We start from the raw sequence: 20,187 nt of genomic DNA, 5'->3' as shown, positions 1-20,187 counted from the left end.
AAAAGATACCACTACATACAATCCCCTAATCACCTCATGAAGGATGCCACAACTTACAATCTCTGACTTCTGCGAGGGGTAGCAGCGTGTTCTAGGCAACTTGTCACAGCCCGCGCGGCTGGCCCCGTCAGAGCATCGAGTTCTCCCTCGGACATTTGTGTGTATGTTGTCCTTAGGGTATATTCGTTTAAGTTAGATTAACTAGTACGTAAGCTTAGGGACCGATGACCTCAGCAGTTTGGTCCCAGAAGACCTTACCACAAATTTCCGAATTTCCTGACTTCTGCAAAACCACCTACACCTTTAATTGTAAGACCTTCAGAATATTCACCTTTTAGGGACCCATATATTCCAACAAACCACAGTGGGGGCATATTCCACATTTCGCCTGAATTCCTCCGCAATGTACTTAAAAAACAACTTCACAAGGTGCGACATGATCGCGAATAAAACAGTGACCCGAATGTAGAATACATTTCCTTTACTTTAAGTCTGCGGCCACAATTTTTTTTTGTCTTCAGACTACCGGTTTCGGTCTATAATAACCATCTTCAGATACGTTTTATAAAAACATGTCCTAACGTACTGCAGCCATAGTGGCATCGTCAAATGTTAAACAGAAAATCATCACCAGCATCGTCAAATATTTATAAACAACAGCATATGCAAGAATCATCTTGCCAGCAGAACTACAACTTCCATTAGAGAACAGCAGAACAACTTCCATCTCACTTTCTACAGCCTCGACGTCGAACCGAATCGGAAACCCACTCTGCAGAATCGGCAGTCTCACTGGAGACTACCAAAATCTTTGCAGTGTGGACTAGAGAGTTCTCTATCCCAACCTTCACACTCTCATCAGCTTCTCACTTACATGTCATCTCTAGTCTCCGTACCTAGTTCTTCATCCAACGCCATATCCAGAGCTGGAAGTCAAGCTCCAGCAGACGAACAACAATGGAATGACAGCGGATCCAACACCTTCTCCAACATAAGCATCTCAAATCCATTGGAACCGTAGTCAGTAATAGCCCTTTTTATACTTTTCAATATTTTTCTTCAAGCTTTTCGACATTGTGGAGGAACGTCCTATGCGCACAGGCCATATTTTCCGTCGTGTAAAACAAATTTGACCATGTACTGCTACTCACTAGGCTGTTAGCACTGCGTTTATGCTTGCCGTTGAAACATCAGTCTGATGTGGCATGTGAACGATCCTTCTAGAATCTTAGACGAATTTTTATACTGAGGTGTAATTGCCATACGATTAATATTATACATTGAAAATGGAGCTATGATTCTTCTAATTCCGCTACGATGTCAGACCTTTACGATAATAACTTCTTTTTCGTTACACAAACTTATGTTTTTATTTTCAACTTTGTTGTGTTTACAATCAATGTCACCAAACAGAACCAGACTTCGCTGCTGCCGACCCCCTTCAGACGGAGGCTAGAAAATAATAAACCAAAATTCTGAGTGCATACAACAGAATGTACTCTCACTAATCTCATTTCCCCATTTATCATCGTGTAGGCGTACCAGTCAGAGAAGAGCAAACATGGCACCAATATCTGTTACTCTCTAATTTGATTTGGGGACCAGAGACGCACGAAGCCTACGCTGGTGTACACCGCCAGCGGGTACTCGCAGTTGTCTCCCCAGGACGCGATGACGACCTGCACGCTCCCGAACACTACCGGACTCCCGGAGTCACCATTCCAGGGACTCTAGTTGATGACACCTGCACACATCATACTCTCGGTGACTGGATTGTAATCGGCAAATATGTCCTTACAGATCGATGTCTTGCCAACGGAGAGGTCCACTTTCTGCAACTGTTCAGGTCGGTTGCCGTCGCCGTCCATGCCCCAGCCGACAACAGTAACAGGGAGGCCTGCAGGGGCCTCGTATCCGAATTTAGAAGGCACATTGACGATCTGGATGTTTGGTCCCACCTGGAATGGTTCGAAAGGCTGTGGACAACATTATACGTTACTCACAAGAACTAGGAACTCTCTGAAATTCAATGACTGAAATGGAAAGTGCTACAGCATGAACACATTGACAAAAGCTACGACACTAATACTACTGTATTAGATGCCTGAAAGATACGTTATTAAAATTCATCGTTACATTAACTTATTTTCAGTGCTTTCAGAGAAGAAAAATGCCTATCCTACTGATGAACCACGATGTCGTTACATAATGGCTAAAGAGTGTGTGAGGCCGTGGACGTGAATCTTATTGACATGCTTCAGAGTCTGAGAAAAGTTGAATCATCGGCTTGAGTTGCAGAGAAGCATCGTACCGAGAGACTGCACACAAAATTGACTTAAATAGAATCGCTGCTAACTTAATGATGATGACGAGAAGGAGGTAAAAAGAAAAAGCCCTGTCCTTCTAGAAGAACTACACTACAATACCTTAGTATTGTTGGGCTGAGAATGAAGTCGGAAAGATCGATTTTGTTTCCGCATCAGCTGTAAAATACATTCATGCTCATAAATTAAGGATAATTGCAGAATGTGGAGCCACACTACGTGGCACTACACAAAACTGGTGCAAATAGTACAGGCACACAGGGAACACACACGATACAGATCTCTAAGTCCATGGTATTGGTGATAAGTTGAGAAAACCGTCCCGAAACACATGTCCTACAAAACGCCACTGTTTCCTGCGCACGTACCCCCACATCAATATGCGATATGATCACCGTGTACACATACACAGGCCGCACAACAGGTTGGCATACTCTGGATCAGGGGGTCGAGCAGCTGTTTGGGTATAGCCTCCCATTCTAGCAGCAGGGCCTGTCGGAGCTCCTGAAGTGTCCTAGGGGTTTGAAGACGTGCAGCGATACGTCGACCGAGAGCATCCCAGACGTGCTCGATGGGGTTTAGGTCTGAAGAACAGGCAGGACACTCCATTCACCTGATATCTTCTGTTTCAAGGTACTCCTCCACGATGGCAGCTCTGTGGGGTCGTGCGTTATCATCCATCAGGAGGAAGATGGGACCCACTGCACCCCTGAAAAGACGGAAATACTGATGCAAAATGACGTCCCAATACACCTGACCTCTTACAGTTCCTCTGCCAAAGGCATGCAGGGGTGTACGTGCACCTCACACCATCAAACCACGACCTCCATACAGCTCCCGTTCAAGGACATTAAGGGGCTGTTACCTGGTTCCTGGTTCATGCCAGATGAAAATCCGGCGAGAATCACTGTTCAGACTATACCTGGACTCGTCCGTTGACATAACCTGGGACCACTGTTGGAATGACCATGTACTGTGTTCTTGACACCAGGCTCTACGGGCTCTCCTGTGACCAGGGGTCAGTGGAATGAACATTGCAGGTCTCGAGGCAAATAAACCATATCCGTTCAGCCGTCTGTAGACTGTGTGTCTGGAGACAACTCTTCCAGTGGCTGCGGTAAGGTCCCGAGAAGGGCTACCTGCAGTACTCCGTGGCCGTCTGCAAGCACTGATGGTGAGATATCGGTCTTCTTGTGGTGTTGTACACTGTAGACGTCCTGTACTGTAGCGCCCATAATCTTGGGATCACATTTTGTAGGTGGCACACGGAGTGCCCGTGATACGACCTGCTGTATTTTACCAGCCTCCAGTCGCCCTAGTATTCTACCCCTCATAACGTCATCATTATGTGTTCTTTGAGCCATTTTCAACACATGGTCACCAGTAGCACGTCTGAAAATGTCTGCACATTTATTCGCTGCACCGTTCTCTCTGCACCAACACAACTCTGCGAATGTGGACTGCTGCTAGCGCCGCCGGCCGCGGTGGTCTCGCGATTCTAGGCGCGCAGTCCGGAACCGTGCGACTGCTACGGTCGCAGGTTCGAATCCTGCCTCGGGCATGGATGTGTGTGATGTCCTTAGGTTAGTTACGTTTAAGTAGTTCTAAGTTACAGGGGACTGATGACCACAGCAGTTGAGTCCCATAGTGCTCAGAGCCATTTGAACCATTTTTTTGCTAGCGCCATCATGCGACGACCACAGGTCAAATGCACCGCATGGTCATACCCCGAGGTGATTTAATCTCACAAGTCACCCAACAGAGCATTGTTTCATCATGTATCAGCATTATCCTTAATTTATGACCATGATTGTATATCAGAGCAAACGGAAATTTGTAATACATTATTAACATATCTAAAACGTCCTTGTTACTTATCAGGAAAATGTAAGCTTTACTTGAATTGCATAAATTAGCACTTTGTTGAAAATGATCTGCAAGTCCGAAATTGTTTATAAAAATATCTGAAGTAGGGAACGTACAGTATTTCCACATTTGTAATAGTTACATATCAAAAGTATCTAAGCATACAAACACAAAACATACATGCAAACATTTATTCATAAATGATTTTCTGTAGTTCATTAAAAAAAGATTATGTCAAATACTGTACTGCTCTTGCGCCATGATTTCCGGCACATTTGTTTTTCTCATCACTGGCCAAACATATTCTACTTGATTTGTAGCGGAACACGCAAGAGGTCGCAAGCAGAACCAGCAATTGTAGTGAGCACTTAAACATGCTGGCGGGAGGCAGAGGCGTTTATAATCGGCCAGAAAAAGCGAGTTGGATCTCTAGAGTGACTAGCTGGAGATAAACTGGGAGTGTTGTGGAGCAGCTTGGCAAATGGGCCGAGGGATGTCTCAGGCTGGATGTGGTTGCTGCCATTATGGGCCATCGTTCCAGCTGGAGCAGCATACGGGGGATCCAGTGTGATGGGGAGTGGGGAAGTGCTTGCTAAGAACTGCTTTCTGCTACGTCAGTTGGAAGACAGTTTATTGTAATGGCTAGTGCTGTCTCATCAAGTAAATGGTCGTGCCAGTGCTGGGCAACCTAAGTACCCAAAGTTTCACGTTGCTGAAGCACAACAAGGTGGTTAGGCCTGGAATTGTAGAATAGTGCTCAGTTTGATTATGTTCTGGGCAGAATATTGCCTGTTAGTGCTGTTGCTTTCTTTGCTCTTATTACTACATGGTGTACATATGATTAATGTGTCTCTTTATCTTTGGTGTCTGTCTACTGTTTGGCTTAAGGTGTTGGCCCTGGTTGAGAGTATTGTATGATTGGGTATCCTATTGTTCTTCCGTTGGTAAGTGTGTTTTTCTTTCCGTATGTCAGTTCATGCCCCCTTTATTGTAAAGTTCTGATCTCAGTGGGTTTTAATATTGATATTAAGTACTGTGTATTTGCCTGCCCGGCTAGCCACGTGGTCTAAAGCGCTGCCTGGAAGGCATGCCGGTCCTCGGCACGAACGATTAGTGTCGAGGTCCTGTGTGCCGGCCAGCCTGCGGATGGTTTTTAAGTCGATTTTACATCTGCTTCGGTGAATGCGGGCTGGTTCCCCTTATATCGCCTCAGTTACACTATGCCGGCACGCAAACATTTGGGGCTACACTCGTCTCGTATGAAAGCTCCCGGAAGCAGGGCCTGGGGGGGGGGGGGGGGGTCTACTAGGGGCCGAACTGCACAGTAACACTGGGTTCGGGATGGGACGGCGGTGGTGGGTGGACTGCTGTGGCCTATTGTAAGCTTGTGAGCCACTGAGGGCTACGGCGGGACGAAGCATCTCCGTCGTTACTAGGTCCCTGGTTCAATATACGCGGTATATTTGGTTGATGCTTTACTATTTTGTATACTTATCCATGCCCTTCTGTAATACTGATAATTCCAGTGGAGTAAAAGTTTTATACAATACTAACATAGTACCCACCGTTGCCTTGTTGTTGTTGTGGTCTTCAGTCCTGAGACTGGTTTGATGCAGCTTTCCATTATACTCTATCCTGTGCAAGGTTCTTCAGCTCCCAGTACCTACTGCAACCTACATCCTTCTGAATCTGCTTAGTGTATTCATCTCTTGGTCTCCCTCTACGATTTTTACCCTCCACGCTGCCCTCCAATACTAAATTGCTGATCCCTTGATGCCTCAGAACATGTCCTACCAACCGATCCTTTCTTCTGGTCAAGTTGTGCCACAAAGTTCTCTTCTCCCCAATCCTATTCAATACTTCCTCATTAATTATGATATCTAGCCATCTAATCTTTCAGCATTCTTCTGTAGCACTACATTTCCAAAGCTTCTATTCTCTTCTTGTCCATGTTTCACTTCCATACATGGCTACACTCCATACAAATACTTTCAGAAAAGACATCATGACACTTAAATCTATACTCGATGTTAACAAATTTCTCTTCTTCAGAAACGCTTTCCTTGCCATTGCCAGTCTACATCTTATATCCTCTCTACTTCTACCATCATCAGTTATTTTGCTCCCCAAATAGCAAAACTCCTTTACTACTTAAGGTGCCTCATTTCCTAGTCTAATTCCCTCAGCATCACCCGACTTAAATCGACTACATTCCATTATCCTCGTTTTGCTTATGTTGATGTTCATCTTATATCCTCCTTTCAAGACACTGTCAATTCTGTTCAGTTGCTCTTCCAAGTCCTTTGCTGTCTCTGACAGAATCACAATGTCATCGGCGAACCTCAAAGTTTTTATTTCTTCTCCATGGATTTTAATACCTACTTGGAATTTTTCTAGTATGTATTTATTACAAGAAGGAGCCGTAGTCTAGGGTCAGTCTGCTTTCGACCGGTGAGCGCCGAGGACGTCTTGTTTACGTCCCGTCCGCAGAATCGCGAGCGCGCGTAGTTTGTGTACTTCCTTGCCGCAGCTAATACTCGCGTCCGTTAACACTGAGTCGCCATGGATCATTCGTACAGAAAAGCTACCATCAAGATCACGTTCCAGCCCGACTACGCACGACCACGAGCCTTTGAAGTCGAACCATTCATCCGTGACGAAGTTCAAATACCAACACAGCACATCATCGGTATCCACCTATCCATCACAAGTAGCGTTGTTTACGTCAAGATGGTCGATGACGAGTTATGTCACGCAGTTGTGAACAGATGCGCGAATACTCTCAAGTTCAAACACTCCTATGGTCACATCGGAGAGGTTACTGTTGACCATGCTGGACTAGGATTACGCACACTAAGAGTCTTCGAACTCCATTTCGAAGTACCACCGGACGTCGTTACCTCAGCTTTCCGCCCTTATGGGACGGTAATTAGTCACGTGGCCGAAAAATGGAACACTTTCGAGAAGTACCAGGTCCTCAACGGCGTCCGTCAAGTGAAAATTGAATTAAAGAAACATGTGCCGTCCTACTTAGTCATAGGTGGCTGTCGAGCAATAGTAATGTACGACGGACAACCTCGTACTTGTTCTGGTTGCGGCCAGGAGGGTGATGTGCGCTCGGCGTGTATTCAACGTCGGGTTACACAACTTCCATTGCATGACACGACACCACCTCCTACGCTCACGGCCGTCCCCCTCAATTACGCAGAGGTGACACGATCGACTGTTATGACAGACGACAACCCCCCAGGAAGACAGGAAGCGTTAGAATGCGCGCCTGTCGCCGGTCCTGGAGTGACCAACACCATTACGGTGTCTGCAGAGGTTGCAGAACGCCGCCCATCGACTCCACATGAAGATTCGGACGAGAGAATGGAACTCGACGCTAGGGTTGTACCAACCTCTGCCTTTCTACCTGAGGGGGATGCTATACGGGAGCCACAAGCTCTTTCGGACACAGAAACCCACGTCCGCAAACAAAGGTCACCGAGAAAACATAAAAAGCGACGCCGCACACCCTCAGACGATTGCCTCCAGCGGACGTCTTCTCCAGTTGACGACCGGACGGCCGACGAAACGACGAGGAAAATGGATGACACGAGATCGCCCTCACCGGTCACTTTGATTTTGACAAACCCGATTCCGCTCTCTCGGGCAAACGGATGGCCAACACATTACCCGCCGTTGGTACACAACCGGAAACAACTGCGGATTCACCCTTAGTCACTGAGCCCACAAGTGTTCTACCGCAGCCACCGTTAACTTACGGACCTTGGGCGGATGACATTGAAGACGATTCTACGGCCGCTGTGGTGGATGAGAAGAGGGGTCTCTCCTCCCACAACTCGGCCCCTCCCGAGTAGCAACAGATGACGGCGCGGACGCGGCCAGCAGATCACAGGCCCCACCTTTTACGGCGACACTGACGGCGGCCCCCACCGCAGGAGACGATCTACAGACTTATCGCTTAACGACCATCAACATTAACACCATTCGGACACGTACGAAGTTGTCGCTGCTCCAAGACATGCTCAATGCAGCAGGCGTTGACATTGTCTTTCTCCAAGAAGTCTTCGTCGCCGATTTCCCGGGGATGTATGGTTATACGGCTCATGTGTCCCACGCCTCGCCAACTAACAGTGGAGTCGCAATTCTCCTCAGAGAGGGCCTCGAGGCGGACGAAGTCCGATATCTCCCCGACGCTAGAGGAATGGCCGTAACTGTGCAAGGCGTCCGCTTTATCAATGTGTACGCCCCTTCCGGAACGAATCGCCGTCGTGACCGATCGCTCTTCTTTGCAGAAGGAATAGCATCCCTTTTTCAGGGCAGGCACGATGACTTGATATTAGGGGGCGATTTCAATTGCACCCAAGGACCTAAAGATCAGCTGCCACGCCATTCACCGTGCCCCGAACTTGGGACACTCATCGACGATCTCCAGCTGGTAGATACATGGGAACATGTTCGAGGAAATGGACCTGGATACACCCGTTTCACGAGTCACTCGTCTAGTCGCATCGATAGGATTTACGTCTCCCGTTCTCTCGCGGCAACGGTGAGTGACGCGGAGGTGTGGCCAGTAGCCTCTTCTGATCACGAGGTCTATATATGTGCCGTCGCCCTTCGTCGCCAACGGGTGTGGCGTAGCCGACATCCCTGGAAATTAAACCTTGCTCATCTCGCTTCTCCGGATTGTCGACGCGCCATCGAAGACACGTGGAGTTTGTGCGTCCGCCGCCTCCCAAAGTATCCTACGTCGATTAGTTGGTGGTTAACCTGCGCCAAGCCGGCCCTACGGCGAACCTTTATTACGTATGGTCGTGAGACTGCTGCTTGGAGGCGGCAGACCCTTGATTTTTATTTCACCGTCTTTCGCGAATGCGCCTCCTTGCCACCTACACCGGAACGACAGTTGACAGTTCAGCGAGCGAAAGCACAGATCGTAGCCCATATGCGCCGCCACCTTGAAGGGACAATCGTCCGAGCGCGAACACAAGACAGACTCGCAACGGAACGACCCACCATGTACCACGTCATCCGAGAACGTACACTGCGAAGACGGGCGCTGATACAAGCCGTCACCACTGAGGACGGCCTTCGTCACACCACACAACGCGATATTGCTGCAGCCTTCTTCGACCATTACGCACGACTTTATTCTGCTCAATGTTCCGACCCAACGACGGTGACAGCAGTCTCACAACTGGTTTACGGCGTTGTCCCACAGGATTTACAAACTGAATTATTGAACGACATTACGGAAGACGAAGTTATCGACGCCTTCGGTAAAGGAGCGGCGAATAAATCTCCTGGCCCGGACGGGCTCCCTGTGGAGTTTTATACAACTTTCCATTATTTACTGGCTCCCAAGTTAACAGACATCTGTCGGGAACTTATGTCCCCCGCGGTGCCGCTCCCTGCGACCTTCGTAGAAGGAATAATTACACCGGTTCACAAACCTAAAGGTGGGGCTCGAATACAAGATTACCGCCCCCTAACACTCGTCAACTGCGACATGAAGATATTCACCAGACTGTTAGCATACCGTCTACGACCGACCCTACCTTACGTCATCTCGCCAGATCAGACTTCCCTAGGGGGTATCAACAACGTCCACACAGCACTGTGTCGATACCGTGACTTAATAGCCCTAGCCAGGGCACGCCGCATCCCGGGAGCGCTGGCATCACTAGATTTTAGCCAAGCTTTTGATCGAGTGGATCACGCGTACCTAACGTCCGTTCTCCAGCATTTGCAGTACTCACAGCAATTCACAGACGTCGTGATGCGCCTCCTCCGAGGAGCGACTTCCAAAGTACTCGTTAACGGGCGTCTCTCGCAGTCCCTCGCGATTTACCGCTCCGTGAGTCAAGGCTGCCCCTTGTCGACGTTACTATATGCTCTGGCACTGGAACCGCTCCTCTGTGGCCTCCGTCAACGCCTCACCGGTCTTACCCTACGTGACGTCACATTTCGCTGTACAGCATATGCAGACGACCTGGTCCTCGTGTTCCGAAATCGCGACGATGTCAACAGAGCACTAGAATGGATTACCACGTACGGTGTGGCTTCCGGCAGCTGTCTCAACGTCGCCAAATCCTTCGCCATGGCCGTAGGAGACGGGTTGACCCCAGCGTGTGTCGAACCCCTACAGCTTCGTGGCACTATCAAATGTCTCGGAATAGAGTTTCACAACGACATACGGCTCACTGCGGCTTTTAACTACCGCCGCTTATTGCAACAAATTCGGGTCCAGATCTTCAACCTTCGTCTGCGGACCCTGGACATCCTCCAAAGGACAAACTTCGTCAATGTTTACCTCGCATCGCGCCTTCCACACATAGCGCGTGTTCTTCCAATACCGTTACTGATGGCTCGACGTCTATTAGCGGCATTCGGAGCCTACGTCAGTACATGCATGCTCTTCAAAGTCAGTTATGAGTCAATGACCCTTACCCCAGAAAGGGGAGGTCTTGGTCTAGTCCATGTCAACGACAGAGCTGTGGCCCTGTATGTCAGCTCAAACATCAAGCTGTGGCGCCACCACCCGGAAAGTTTGACAGGTTTGCTGTTGGAGTCCTTAGCTCCGCCCTCCCTTATGCCCCAACTGACGACGCAAGACATACCCCCACCCTTCTATTACTTCGGGAACTTTTACATTGAACACAGCTATGTCCGTATCGTAGTAGCACCGACGAAACAGGCGTCGGCGTGGGATATATATCATGTCCTACAGCAGAGGCGCCCACCAAACATCGTGGAGACCAAAAGCCCTCAGATTAATTGGAAGGTGGTGTGGAAGACGATTCACGCGGTTACACTGGACACAGCCGTCCGATCCACATGGTATATCACAGTCAATGGTAAACAGATCACCCGATCACGCCTCCACAAGGTAAACATGGCGGAATCGCCTATCTGCGTAGACTGCGGGATACCAGACACGGCCGAACACCGTCTCACATGTGGCGCGGCAGAAGACGTATGGCGCTTGGTGCGACAAAGTTTGTCGTATTTTCTACGAGTGACTCCGGAACACATTACACCTCAGTTTCTACTATTTCCGGATCAACAGTATTTTCCGCGCGCCAAGACCAACGCTGTTACATGGATCCGTGCGCATGCGGTACACTACTTATTTCACGATGGACCTAAAGATGTATTCGACTTTTGGAACTACCTACAAGAACGTCATTGCAAGATCGTAAAGAACCCAAAATACAGACAGTATATTTCTAATTACTTAGGGAGTGCCCTACGCGACCCTCCACGCAGCTGGATCATCAACAGGTAGGAGAAGACACCCATTGAGTGAGCTGACAAGACTAAGTTCGATTCTCGGTGGAATAACATGATATACGTGAAGACGTACCTGGATGATGAAGCGTAAGGAGAGTAGCGACACACCCTTCTACATCCTGTATGAAGCACTTTTTTTTTCGTTTTCCCCATATACATTACCTCGGTGTAGGAACGTGCCGAGATTTTTTTTTTTTTTACTCAGGGCACGATACGGTGCTAGATACATTTATTTTTGTTGTGGTATAAAGTCAAACCACATTAACTTTGTATCAAAAAACAGTAAATAAAAATAAATAAATAATTAATGATTCCCACAAAAGATTTCTCCTTCCCATCATTGATTCCTTGATTCCTTGACGGACGAGGGGGACACTGTGACCAGGCCTCGGGTTACGACCCCTGATCACTCGGCCTTCCCCGCCCTCCCCCACATAAAAAAAATAAAAAATAAAAATAAAAAAAGGTCTTCCCTCGAGTGAAAAGTTTAATTTCAGTTTATGTGACAAACTCAAAAAAAAAAAGGGGGGTAGCGTCTTTGATTCAAAATCAAAACGTCTTCGGTCCCGAGTTCGATCCCCGCTACTGCCTAAATTTTGATAAATAATCAGCATTGGCGGCCGAAGACATCCGGCATAAGACGTCAGCCTCATTCTGCCAACGGCCTTGTCAAAGAGGGTGGAGGAGTGGATAGAGGTTCAGGGCACTCTCTTGTCCTAGGGGTGGGAAATTGCCCCTGAAGGCGGAAGAATCAGCAATGATCAACGACATGAGGATGCAGAAGGCAATGGAAACCACTGCATTAAAGACACGTAACGTGTATCCACAGGACATGTGGCCTGTAGTTGAAGAACTGTCATGATAATCTCTCCATTGGCAAAAGATTCCGAAATAGTCCCCCATTCGGATCTCCGGGATGGGACTGCCAAGGCGGAGGTTACCATGAGAAAAAGATTCAATAATCAACGAAAGGATAATGTTCTACGAGTCGGGGCGTGGAATGTCAGAAGCTTGAACGTGGTAGGTAAACTAGAAAATCTGAAAAGGGAAATGCAAAGGCTCAAACTAGATATAGTAGGGGTCAGTGAAGTGAAGTGGAAGGAAGGCAAGGATTTCTGGTCAGATGAGTATCGGGTAATATCAACAGCAGCAGAAAATGGTATAACAGGTGTAGGATTCGTTATGAATAGGAAGGTAGGGCAGAGGGTGTGTTACTGTGAACAGTTCATTGACCGGGTTGTTCTAATCAGAATCGACAGCAGACCAACAACGACAACGATAGTTCAGGTATACATGCTGACATCGCAAGCCGAAGATGAACAGATAGAGAAAGTGTATGAGGATATTGAAAGGGTAATGCAGTATGTAAAGGGGGACGAATATCTAATAGTCATGGGCGACTGGAATGCAGTTGTAGGGGAAGGAGTAGAAGAAAAGGTTACAGGAGAATATGGGCTTGGGACAAGGAATGAAAGAGGAGAAAGACTAATTGAGTTGTGTAACAAGTTTCAGCTAGTAATAGCGAATACCCTGTCCAAGAATCACAAGAGGAGGAGGTATACTTGGAAAAGGTCAGGAGATGAGGGAAGATTTCAGTTACATTACATCATGGTCAGACAGAGATTCCGAAATCAGATACTGGATTGTAAGGCGTACCCAGGAGCAGATATAGACTCAGATCACAATATAGTAGTGGTGAAGAGTAGGCTGAAGTTCAAGACATTAGTCAGGAAGAATCAATACGCTAAGAAGTGGGATACGGAAGTTCTAAGCAACGACGAGATACGTTTGAAGTTCTCTAACGCTATAGATACAGCAATAAGGAATAGCGCAATAGGCAACACAGTTGAAGAGGAATGGACGTCTCTAAAAATGGCCATCACAGATGTTGGGAAGGAAAACATAGCTACAAAGAAGGCAGCTGCGAAGAAACCATGGGTAACAGAAGAAATACTTCAGTTGATTGATGAAAGGAGGAAGTACAAACATGTTCCGGGAAAATCAGGTATACAGAGAGACAAGTCGCTGAGGAATGAAATAAATAGGAAGTGCAGGGAAGCTAAGACGAAATGGCCGCATAAAAAATGTGAAGACATCGAAAAACATATGATTGTCGGAAGGACAGACTCAGCATACAGGAAAGTCAAAACAACCTTTGGTGACATTAAAAGCAACGGTGGTAACATTAAGAGTGCAACGGGAATTCCACTGTTAAATGCAGAGGAGAGAGCAGATAGGTGGAAAGAATACATTGAAAGCCTCTATGAGGGTGAAAATTTGTCTGATGTGATAGAAGAAGAAACATGAGTCGATTTAGGAGAGATAGGGGATCCAGTATTAGAATCGGAATTTAAAAGAGCTTTGGAGGACTTACGATCAAATAAGGCAGAAGGGATAGATAACATTCCATCAGAATTTCTAAAATCATTAGGGGAAGTGGCAACAAAACGACTAGTCACGTTGGTGTGTAGAATATATGAGTCTGGCGACATACCATCTGACTTTCGGAAAAGCATCATCCACACACTTCCGAAGACGGCAAGAGCTGACAAGTGCGAGAATTATCGCACAATCAGCTTAACAGCTCATGCATCGAAGCTGCTTACAAGAATAACATACAGAAGAATGGAAAAGAATATTGAGAATGCGCTAGGTGACGATCAGTTTGGCTTTAGGAAAAGTAAAGGCACGAGAGAGGCAATTCTTACGTTACGGCTAATAATGGAAGCAAGGGTAAAGAAAAATCAAGACACGTTCATAGGGTTTGTCGACCTGGAAAAAGCGTTCGACAATATAAAATGGTGCAAGGTGTTCGAGATTCTGAAAAAAGTAGGGGTAAGCTATAGGGAGAGACGGGTCATATACAATATGTACAACAACCAAGAGGGAATAATAAGAGTGGACGATCAAGAACGAAGTGCTCGTATTAAGAAGGGAGTAAGACAAGGTTGTAGACTTTCGCCCCTACTTCTCAATCTGTATATCGAAGAAGCAATTATGGAAATAAAATACAAGGTGAAAGGATATCAATGATACGATGTGCTGATGACATTGCTAACCTGAGTGAAAGTGAAAAAGGATTAAATGATCTGCTGAATGGAATGAACAGTCTAAAGAGTACACAGTATGGTTTGAGAGTAAATCGGAGAAAGACGAAGGTAATGAGAAGTAGTAGAAATGAGAACAGCGAGAAACTTAACATCAGGATTGATGGTCACGAAGTCAATGAAGTTAAGAAATTCTGCTACCTAGGCAGTAAAACAACCAATGACGGACGGAGCAAGGAGGACATCAAAAGCAGACTCGCTATGGCAAAAAAGGCATTTCTGGCCAAGAGAAGTCTACTAATATCAAATACCGACCTTAATCTGAGGAAGATATTTCTGAGGATGTACGTCTGGAGAACAGCATTGTATGGTAGTGAAACATGGACTGTGGGAAAACCGGAACAGAAGAGAATCGAAGCATTTGAGATGTGGTGCTATAGATGAATGTTGAAAATTAGGTGGACTGGTAAGGTAAGGAATGAGGAGGTTCTACGCAGAATCGGAGAGGAAAGGAATATGTGGAAAACACTGATAAGGAGAAGGGACAGGATGATAGGACATCTGCTAAGACATGAGGGAATGACTTCCATGGTACTAGAGGGAGCTGTAGAGGGCACAAACTGTAGAGGAAGATAGAGATTGGAATACGTCAAGCAAATAATTGAGGACGTAGGTTGCAAGTGATACTCTTAGATGAAGAGGTTAGCACAGGAAAGGAATTCGTGGTGGGCCGCATCAAACCAATCAGTAGACTAATGACCAAAAAATAAAATTTATTCCAGTTCTGTTAGTCCACTTTCCCCTTCCCCCTCTCTTTGTGCAGGGCGAAATTCGCAGATATACAGGTAAAATTTGTGTACAAGTACATATGAAAAGTGTTAAATACGAGATTTTGAGAAAAGTAAGGAAAGTGATTTTGCAACACTGTGAGCTTTATTTTGGGGACCTGTGAGTTCATCCCTTCCTGACGCTCAGTCCGCGTTTCAGGTCCTTACATCCATCACGCGAGTTTCTGTTGTGTGTTACAATATGGAACAGCGGAATTTAGAGCAACGTTATGCCATCAAGCTTCGTGTTAAAATTGCGTTATCCACGCTGTGACCTTTGAGAAGTTGTAATAGGCCTATGGGGAGCGTTCCTTGTCAATAGCACACCTAGCCTGCACAGATCATTTTTGGAAGGCTGAGTACACGTTGAAGATAAACCTCGTTCAGGGAGACCATCAGTTTCACAAGCCGACGTTAACATCGAATGTGTACATCCTCTTGTGAGACCAGAACGACGTTTAACAATAAAGATGGGTGACCTGTTAAACGTAAACTCTTTAACGCTACATCAAATTTTGACCGACATTTTTCACACACGAGCGATTTGTGGGAAAATACTGCAGAAAAACCCAACAACTGAGCAGATGGACAATCGAAGAAATTTGTGAGTTTATCTTCTTGAGAGGACTGTCGGTGACCACGAATGATTGAGGCGTGTAATCACAGGTGATTAATAGTGGATTTCTGCGTATGATCATGAGACAAAGCGGAAAAGTGTGGAGTGGCACACTGAGACATATCTTCGATTGAAGAATGCTCGAATGAGCAAATAAACGATCAAAACAAAGCTGATATGGATTTTTGAATGTAGGGCTCCTCAGGATAAACTGGCCACCAAGTGTTTTACACAGTTATCCATGAAAGCCTTGGGTAAAGGGTGAATTAAGAGAAACATGGACATTGCAGGCAAGTGGATTGTGCATCCGGTTCTAGGCGCTTCATTCTGGAACCACGTGACCGCTACGGTCGCAGGTTCGAATCCTCCCTCGGGCATGGATGTGTGTGATGTCCTTAGGTTAGTTAGGTTTAAGTAGTTCAAATTTCCAGTGGACTGATGACCACAGATGTTAAGTCCCATAGTGCTCAGAGCCATTTGAACCATTTGTTTGATTGTGCATCATGACAACTCCCCATCTCACACGACCACTTCCATCACGGAACTTACGATCTCAAAAGGCTTTCCTTTTTTTTCTACACCCCCCCCCCCCGCCTCTACTTGCCTGATCTGAGGCGTTGAGAAAGGAAGAAAGATTGAGTTTAACGTTCCGTCGTCATCAAGGTCATTTGAAATTGTGCAGGATGGGAAAGGAAATCGGGCGTGCCCTTTCATAGCAGTCATCCCAGAATTTTACTGGAGCGATTTAGGGAAATGACGAAAAACCTAAATCTGGGAGGCTGGACCCACGTCTAAATCGTTGCCCCCCCCCCCCATGTGAGTCCATTGTGCTAACCACTTAACCACTGCACCATCTCGCTCAGTCTGTGCGCTTGCCACTATTTTCTTTCCCTGAAATTGAAAAATGTGTTAATAGGACGTCATTTTAGTGCTCTGCAGTTCATTCAAAGATGTGCTATTGACAAGGAACGCTCCCCATAGGCCTATTACAACTTTTCAAAGGTCACACGAGTGGATACCGCAATTTTAACACGAAGATTGATGTCATAACGTTTGTTAAAGGTCCTTTCAGTTGAAGCCTTTCACTGTTGCTACCAAGAGTGGAAAAAAGAACCCCCACCAGTGTATACGTGTGAACAGTAATGTGTGAAATAAATTTAAAAAATTGGTAGATAAAATATCAGTCGCATCACTTTTCTTGCACACCTCATACGTATGAAATATATTTGACATGTGCATTTGCGAGTAAAGCCACAGGCAAAAAGCTCATCCTAAATCCATGGAACTATTTCAGTGAAATTTGGTAGATTTATTAGTTAAAATGTTGGAAGATAGGGATAAGAACCAACAGTCTCCTAATGAGATGAGTCTGATGATATGGAGAGAGATAAGGGTGGATGAAGAGACTGAGACAGTGAGAGAGAAGGACGTGATAGGTACAGACAGGAGGAGGAGGTGTAGGATGGACAGAGATAGGGAAGAGGGAAATGGACAGTGAAAATGGAGAGGAGATGGACAGAGAAAGGAAGGAGTAGGAGATGGACAGAGAGAGGGGAGGAAGAGACAGGCAGACAGGTGGGAGTAAGAGATTTACAGATGGAAGGGGAGGAGGAAATAGAAAGGGAGGAGAAGGAGGCGGACAGAGAGAGAGAGGGTAGAGGAGGAGATGGACAGAGAAAGGAAAAGGAGGAGAGGCATAGGGAGATAAGGAAGAAGAGGAGATGTACAGGGAGTGAGGAGTGGAGAAGATGGACAGAGAAAGTGGGTGGAGTTGTGACACCTACCAGTGGAGGCAGTTGCAATGTAGTTGATGTTGCTATTCTCTCAAAACATTTCAGATGTAAGGGCAATACCAAGGACGAACATTGTGAAAGTTGTGAAGCAATTTTCACGGCACGAGTGGAGCGATGGGATTAGAGGGAGTCAAAGCAATTTTTTCCAGATCACAGGAGTGGTGGTATAACGTACGATACACTAAATATCTAGGAGGTGATGATTTTAAAGGATATAAAGCCGTAGAGGAAATCAAACCTTATGGCAATGAAATTCACATTAAAAAACAGGAGTGCATTGGACACGTGCAGAAGCGCATGGGGGCTAGCTTGCGCAAACTAAAGCAGATATTAGGATCCCAGAAGCTTAGTGATCGTAAGAGCTTTGGAGGAAGAGGGAGGTTCAAATGGATCTGAGCACTATTGGACTTAACATCAGACGTCGTCAGTCCCCTAGAACTTAGAACTACTTAAACCTGACTAACCTAAGGACATCACACACATCCATGCCCGAGGCAGGATTCGAGGAACAGGAAGATTGACAGATGAAGCAACTCATACACTTCAGAGGTATTATGGGTGTGCAATGAGTCAAAATGGAAGAAGAATTGAGCATATGAGGAGAGGAGTATGGGCATTATTTTATCATACTGCATCAGCAAATGAGCACCCACAACATGCACTGTGCCCTACAGGTGATGACTCATGGTGTATGTACCCATCAGGAAAGGAATATGCCCATAAAAACAGTTTGCCAAAAACTGTAATTGATGTAACCAAGCCCATATTCAGAGATTTATCAAAGCCAAGTTTATTGGAAAAGTGTTTGCATGGAAAAACACCAAATTCAAATGAAAGTGTAAATAATTTAATTTGGATTAGGATTCCCAAAAGAGCGTTTGTACAAATAAAAACATCGCATTTCGGAGTGTATGACGCAGTGATAACATACAATGAAGGAAACATTATCAAATGTGATGTGCTGAAACGTTTCGGTTTCCAATCAGGACACAACACCTTTTCCAAAACGAGCATAATTAATGAAGAAAGACTAAGAGGTGCACGAAGAAGATACAAAAGCCTATAACATGCAGCAAAAGGGAAGAATGACCTGTGAAAAGGAAACTAACAGTGGAAAAAGAAGAGGATGCTGGTAATCCATCATATTGGACAGGAATGAATAAAAACACTTTGGAAGGCATTTCCTGTAACTTTAAAATTTTCATCTTTGAGGAACATATTCTCAAAAACTGCTAACAGTGTGTCAATGAAAATTATACAGAAACTTATATAGAAGAAAAAGTGCAAAATTTTAGAGAAAAAGGAAGCATCTGTTTAAAAAAATTGCAAAACAAAAACCAAAAAATATTTCTTAACATGGCATTACAACCTTGTAGAGAAATATTCACTCAACATGTAGTCCAAATTTCAGAGCAATATGTTTAATGGTTTTAGAAAAAAAATTTCCTTCTATTTGCTAAAATTAACATGGAGGAAATGGATCGTTCGGGCTCCCCTTAATCGATAGTGTCAAGCCGCATCATTCTCGATAAAAGGACTAGTTCATTAGATTTGATGCTCCATGTATGGACGAAACGTCAGCTTACCTGCACGACAACCATGTCGTTGTCGAGGGTGATGCTGTCGTAATTCGCGTGGTAAACGACTGTCGATATTCCGGAGACGACACCACCACTCTCGCGTACTGTCGATCCGGCCCGCAGCGACATCTTGTTGACGTCGTCATAGAAGCAGTGGCAGGCAGACATCGCTCGCGTCGTGCTGATTATGGATCCGCCCCACTCCTGTCTGACCAGGAACTCTATGGCGAGTACTCAGGGGTAATCTGTTTTAACGGCAGGTTCGCCGTTCACTATGCGGCCGTGGCCCCTTCTACTCCAGGCTGCCCTGGCTCTGGGGGCCGCGAAGGATGCTGCCATCAGGCATGCCACAATGAAAAGTGCTCACAACATAGTGTCCATCGAGAGTGTCCTACTCGTGAAGAGGCTTCCTTTTATGCTACCGATACGCTGCCCACACAAGCACAACCTTGAGCCTCTGACGCAAACGGTTATTCTGGTAACGTTTTTGGCTACTACCACTACATGGTTTAATGCCGAAACTAATCAATTTATTATCTCGATAACAAAGTTCTTTTACGTACAACTGTTCAATCCTAAATTATAACGACTCTTACTTGGTGATACTACTCGTAAAGAATTTCTTAACTACTCATGAGAAAAGTATTATTGTACACTACTGGCGATTAAAATTGCTACACCAAGAAGAAATGCAGATGATAAACGGGTAGTCATTGGACAAATATATTACACTAGAACTGACACGTGATTACATTTTCACGCAATTTAGGTGCATAGATCCTGAGCAATCAGTACCCAGAACAATCACCTCTGGCCGTAATAACGGACTTGATAC

The 20,187-nt window shown here is 45.8% G+C and overlaps 1 protein-coding gene across 1 annotated transcript; it reads right to left on the bottom strand.

Moving 5' to 3' along the window:
• Nucleotides 1-1,730: 1,730 nt before the first annotated feature.
• On the bottom strand, nucleotides 1,731-19,520 carry LOC126285196 (trypsin Blo t 3-like). The gene is made up of 2 exons (XM_049984502.1): nucleotides 19,359-19,520; nucleotides 1,731-1,976 (listed from the first exon to the last, which is right to left on the bottom strand). Exons 1-2 carry the CDS (start codon nucleotides 19,518-19,520, stop codon nucleotides 1,731-1,733), a joined length of 408 nt encoding a protein of 135 aa, XP_049840459.1.
• Nucleotides 19,521-20,187: the final 667 nt, after the last annotated feature.

Source organism: Schistocerca gregaria, chromosome 8 (genome assembly GCF_023897955.1).
Source record: "Schistocerca gregaria isolate iqSchGreg1 chromosome 8, iqSchGreg1.2, whole genome shotgun sequence".
Taxonomy (NCBI): Eukaryota; Metazoa; Arthropoda; class Insecta; order Orthoptera; family Acrididae; genus Schistocerca; species Schistocerca gregaria.
This window is presented reverse-complemented; position numbering and strand designations above follow the sequence as displayed.